The 6,343-nt window shown below is 32.6% G+C and overlaps 1 protein-coding gene across 1 annotated transcript; it reads right to left on the bottom strand.

The window, feature by feature from the left end:
- Positions 1-545: 545 nt before the first annotated feature.
- On the bottom strand, positions 546-2,969 carry LOC149893657 (zinc finger MYM-type protein 1-like). Its single transcript, XM_090072377.1, has one exon. The coding sequence runs from the start codon at positions 2,967-2,969 to the stop codon at positions 546-548; it is 2,424 nt and encodes an 807-aa protein (XP_089928503.1).
- Between the last annotated feature and the right edge of the window lie 3,374 nt (positions 2,970-6,343).

The following is a 6,343-nucleotide window of genomic DNA, read 5'->3' as shown; positions in this document are numbered from 1 at the left end:
TCAATTATAATGCAATTATTTGATGCAGAATGGAACTTCGTAGTACAATTAGAGGCTATACATTACAATATTTAAAAATTAGGTCAATTTTGTTAAGTTATGCTTGTGCCCAAAAACCAATAGCTTATACTAGATTTTTTTAATTGAGTTCATGTAGGCCGAATGTTTCAAATAACATAATATTAAGATTTTTGTTTTTTTAACTAGATACCAGTCATATCATTATCACCTATCTATCAATAAGAGATAGAACATTTTTCAGAATGTTCCATGTTCTTGCAATGTTTTGCATTCTATTTAATCTAATAAGCTACTTGGTGTATCTCTACTAGCACTTTCCTCAATATTCAATAGCTAAATGATTGTTTGCTGTGTCTATTGAGCTTAAGTGATGCAGGGCCGGATGAGGACATTTTTAGGCCTGGGGCTGTAAGTATAAGAGGGCCTAATGTGGCGGTAAGGTAGTATAAAAAAAAAACAATAAATATAAATTGTAGCATAATTTATGTACTATTTAGTTAATCAATTTACTTTAAAGTAGTTTTTTATATATTGACTTTTCTGGCCTTTTTTGAAGCAAATTTCTTGATCACTACTGTGAAATCTCTTGATCTAACTATGTCACTTTCAATGCATAATAAAGCCAAATCATTTAAGCGAGGTTGTCCCATTGTTGAACTAAGTTCATTCTTAACTCTTTTAAGGACTGAAAAAGATCTTTCTCCAGTACAGTTTGTGACCATAAGAGACAAATAAATTCTCAACACAGTGTAGACATTCACAAAGGTATCGGTCAAACTATTCTTAACTAGAAAGGTGTACATTTGCAGTTCAACACAATCAGTTTCATTGGGCGGTGACAATTTGTCAAACAGAGAAGTGAAGTGAATAAACTCACCATGACAGTTAGGTTCAACATCTTCAAAATATGTTTTACATACAAATGAAACATGATCTCTCATACCATCATTGGACAAAGATTGTAGATTTTTAAGAAAACCAAACCTTTTGCTGACTGTATCATATGCATTAGCCCTCTGTTTAAGAGCAACTAACAATTGATCAACTATAGGCAAAAAACACTGAACTTTAAACTTATCAGAAGGGGATAACTCTAGATCTTCTGAGTCACCATAATCCCATCCTTGGTTCCTCTTGCGCTTTCGCCTTGATTCACCTTTGTACGAATCGGTACCCAGATCCTTTCCTTCCTTTTCAAATGCTGTGAACTGGCTCCAAAGAGAATGAACAAAATCACCCAAAGAACGAAGCAATTCCGTAGCGGTGTTGAGATCCATGTCTGCCCCTTGTAAGTAATTGCTAGTGAAATTGAACCTATTCAGAGTTTTTGACCACAATTGAACTAGGATACCTGTTTCATGATGACTCATTATATTTTTCAATCCTGCGACTTCAAGTCGTGTTTCTGGCTTTTGGGACATATCTTGACACATGATATCCAGTGTAGACTTCACTTGCGTATAGCCAACCTGGAGGGAGTGTACAGCATCATAATGTGCTGACCATCTGGTATCAGATAACCTTTTTAAGGTAGGCATATTAAGTGGCTTTAAAACTGCCATCAAACAATTCCAACGAGAGGTGGAGGCAGAAAAAAATACAAACAGCTTATTTACAAAGTCAAAAAACGTTACAGCCTCAGAACAACATCCTACAGCACATTGACCAACAAGGTTAAGCGAATGAGCACAACATGGTATGTATTCAGCTAAGTTATTATGTTCTTTTATTTTTGCTTGCATGCCATTGAAACGGCCACTCATGTTGGCAGCATTATCGTAGGATTGACCTCGGCAGTCTTTAATTGAAATGCCAGTATTTTCCATAAAATCAAGTAACTTTGTTGCTAATCCTTCCCCAGTGTGCTCTTCTAAAGGGATAAATGTCACAAAACGTTCAACTGGTCCTTTAGAAGTCATGTAACGGAATATAATGGTAAGCTGATCTACATGTGAAATATCTGGTGTTGAGTCAACACTAACTGCAAAGTATTTTGCTTCTTTAATCTCAGTTAAAATGTGGTCCAAAACGTCACGACTTAACACATGAATAAATTCATCACATACAGTTGATGACAGATATGACACATGACCTCGGCCTTTGTTCGCTCTTTTCTGAATATGTTCTGCAAGCAATGGGTCAAACTCAGCCACTAGCTCTAAGCAACCTAAATAATTGCCATTGTGGACAGAACCCACAATTTCGTTACTGCCACGGAATGACAACCCACGCGATGCTAACATTTTGATTACGGTAAGAATACGCAACAGTATGTCATTCCAGTACTTTTTCTCTGATTCAAATTGCTCTTTGAGCCTCTTACTAATGTGCTCTCCAGCTTTCCTACGTGTTAAAAGGGTTTCAATTGATTGAATGTGGGTTTCACTTGTTTTATGGCGAGCTAAGTCTCTTGCAGCGTGTTTCCAATCATCATATCCTGATGACATCAAAGCAGATGCTCCAATTCCACATTTTGAATTAAATAATTTACAATGGGCGCAGAAAACCTTACCAGTTGATGGGGAATAGCAAATCCAGTCTCTCTTAATTTTCTCACCATTCACTTTTTCCCGGAAAAAAAGGGACTTTGTACACTGTCGTTTAAACTTAAAAGTGTCACCAGGCAGTACTTTAGTAGATAATTTAAAATCGCTATCCATATGTTGGCATGATAAAAACCCATCTGCACTTTTGCTGAAATACTCACGCAGGTCGTTGGTTATAATCCACTCAGCCACATCGGTGTTGACAGTGTGGGTCGTCAGAGCCAGGGTTAACACTGCTGAGATAGTTGAGACGCTTGAACTTGCTGTAGCTGAGTCTGCAGGGACACTATTAGCACTACCTGCAACTGGTGCTGACATTATTGACATAGTTAGTGAATTTGAACTCGCTCTCGCTGTAGCTGATACCGAGACACTACTGGCAGTATTACAAAACTCAGTCATTTTTTTTATTTTTGTTCAATAATTCATTTAATTGAATCTCATTCTTCTTCTTTTTTTGCATTTTGTCCCAACCGCTCAGGCCGCTCCTTTTCATTTTTTATTTTAATTTTGTAAACGAATGAGCAATGCTGTTATTTTCTGCGGTAACGGAAGTGATCATAAAATAAAACAAAATAAATTTTTTTTTGATGTTTTAATGTTTGAGAACATTAAGTTTATTTATGTTTCCATCTATGTCCGCACAACTATTAGTTTTTTAAATACACGCTAAAAAATTAACTTCGTGACATAAATTTTCTAATCAAATAGGTTTTATAAGAGAGTGCTTTAAAATCATTCACTAATATAATTGTTTTTCCTTTAAAAGGTTTTTACATCAACGAATGTTTTAAAAGCATTCTCTTATAAAACCTATTTAATTAAAAAATTTATGTCACGAAGTTAATTTTTTTAGCGTGTTTTTTAAAAACTGATAGTTGTGCGGACATAGATGGAAACATAAATAACTTGAATGTTCTCAAAACATCTTTATGCGGAAAGATAATTTAAAAAATATTTGCGAATACCAAAATTCCGCCAAATATACGAAGATAGAGATATAGTATATCTCTATTCATTTATTTATTCACTACGCCTCCGCAGCTCCCAATAAATTTATTTAAAAAAACTGAGAAACATAGGAATATTTATCTGGTTCCCTAAAAAAAAAAAAAAAAAAAGTAAAAAAAAAAAAAAGAAAAGTCACGGGCCTTAGGGCCTATTTTTTTTATAAGGGCCTGGGGCTGCAGCCCCATCCGCCCCCGCCTTAATACGGCCATGAAGTGATGACAAATAAAGTCAAATACCAAAATGATAAAGTACCAGATCTACAAAATGCTGTTTAAAAAATAGTTTCTTAAACTAATATTTTTGATTCTTAGTTAATATTATTTAAGCTTATATTTAGCATAAACATATTTGAAGAAATTACTTTACACTGTGAACAAGATAGACCACCAAGTTATATGTATTGACACCTAATCAAAAATTGATAAAAAAAATTTCATAAAAAAGAAAAAGATCTTAGTAAAAACTTTGAAACTATGAAAAATTAAAATCATAAGGTTGAAACTTAACTCTGTAAAATACATAATGTATCACTTTAAATGATACAATAAAATTTTAAAATTCCCAATTTTTTTTCAAAATTGTATACACTTTTTCTGAACTTTTATATTTTCACCAAGTCATCATTTGATATTTTGAACTAGTTATCATTTTAAACAAGACCTTTATAATTTTTATGCAGGTTTAAAACGCTTAGAGCTCAATGAAGTAGTATGGCTTCTGAGGACTGGTAAACCAGTCAACAGCTATTCTTAAACTAAATGGTCTTTGCTACAACAACTAAAAATTCTTAAGTGGAAGATCAAATTCTTTATCTCCTGTAAATTTAACAATAGATCTGTTGAAGCTGTATATACCCCCTGGGTATTTCCTTGATATTAATCAATTACAGTTTGCTCTGGTGGTAGTAGAAGAAACCTTTACTTGATGAAGCTGAGTAATACACCTAGAGGTGTCTTACTGAACTTTATCAAGAGAAGTATGAAAGGGTCATTTTTTCAAAAAAAAAATTTTTTAAAACTCGTTATTTTAAAAAGCTAACATATTATTAGAGGTTTGCATGTTTGGTAAGCTTAAATAACTATAGATATTAATTTTTTGTTTACTGTATTGTTTTTAGGCGACCAGATTTATATTAAATCATAAATCAGTTAGTTCTTACTGTATGTCCTTTTAACAACGTAAATCAAAGATCTTTAAAACAAATATTCTTACCCGTTGTAAAGGAACTTCAAATTCTGTTATATATATTTTTTCTCTATCAAAATAACTCTTTTTAACTTTTACACTTTTATCCTTGGAACTCTTTCACTGGGAACAAATACTTCCTAGTTTATCCGATTTAGCTTTTGGAGTACTCGGAACCGTGGAAAACTCAAGAATCTCTACAGTAATATCAAGTTAACTGTTGCTTTTTAATTCAAACGCATGATTTAAACGTAACGTCGCAGAGTAAGACCTCAATGAATTATTACTAGTAGTAAGGATTTGCCGATTCTAGCGCATTTTATTATTTTCTATACTTAAGCGTCAGAACCGACATCTCTATAAAAGGTGGTATGAAATAAATGTTTTTAAAATAATTAAAAAGTAGGAGTAAAAGTCCATCCAAGTTTTTGAAAGAGGTGAGAGCAAATTTCATTGTGTATTTTTTTCTTGTCGATTGTTTTTAAAAAAGAAAAGTTTTCAATCTTGCAAGGATGATTTCTGTTTCTTAAAAGTTTAAACGACATATATTGTGCGCTAATAAAGCTTTTTCTATTAATTTCTTTCCACTTGTCTTTTCCATAATAAGAATCATAGAGAGAAGAGAATTTTATGTAGTCTATAATGATTTGCTCTTCCAAGTATTCAATGTCGTCTATTCTTTTACCAGTCATCACAAAATAAATATAGTTGGCATTTTCATAGTGATTGGAAAACCCCAGCTGCTTTAAGAAGATGAGTATATGCTCTTTGGTAATTTTAGAATATTTAATGTTTTTTTCATTAGAGTCTACTAGAAGGTTTAAAGCTTGAAATTGGTTTTCAAGTTGATCAAAGAATTCTTTTGGAACTTTACAATTTAGATTTCCATTATACTGTTTGATGCATTCTTGGAAATGTGTCATTCTTGATGAACTCAGTCTGTTAGAGTGATAGTACTCTGTTTAAATGTTTATAGTATCTTGTTGACAAGAACATATTAAGCAAAACTTTTTATAACATTCATTCATCTCAAACTTTTTAGGGTCGTCATTAGAGCAGTATTTGCATTTACGCTTGTAGATTGGTTTTTGCTCCATTTTAAAATGAGTCCATTTTTTAGAACGGACAAGCTCTGCTGCTATTTGAAAGTATTTTCTTCGAATGTCTTCTTTCTCCTCTTTACATTTATCCATGTCGCTAAAGGTAATTTTTGATCGTAGAATGTCTTCATATCTTTGAACGAGATGAATGGTTTTTAGAAAAAAGAAAGCTTTTTCAATTTTTACATTGTTTTCCATGTCTTTTGCAGCTTTAATGTCAAACTGCTTTAATATTTTATGGTGGAGTGAAGTGATATTCATATTATTATTTGCTTAAGTAAATCATAAGTCAGTATAACCCTATTTTTATGATGTCCAATAGCCAAGGTGCTGATTTTATCTTCCAAAATGATCCTTTTATCATCTTCAGCGCTAAGAGCGATTTTGTTAATTTCCCCTGTGTAAATCTCATGCTTGTCAGGTCGTAAAATGTTCATTGTTCTATATATTTTTACTTTATTCAATAAACAGTTTTTATAG

Source organism: Hydra viridissima, unplaced genomic scaffold (genome assembly GCF_058129835.1).
Source record: "Hydra viridissima isolate aposymbiotic clone 2 unplaced genomic scaffold, HvirCarnegie_v1 scaffold_1, whole genome shotgun sequence".
Lineage (NCBI taxonomy): Eukaryota > Metazoa > Cnidaria > Hydrozoa > Anthoathecata > Hydridae > Hydra > Hydra viridissima.
This window is presented reverse-complemented; position numbering and strand designations above follow the sequence as displayed.

Coding starts and splice junctions, on each gene's coding strand:
- LOC149893657 (XM_090072377.1), bottom strand. CDS start 2,969: ATGACTGAGTTTTGTAATACTGCCAGTAGTGTCTCGGTATCAGCTACA.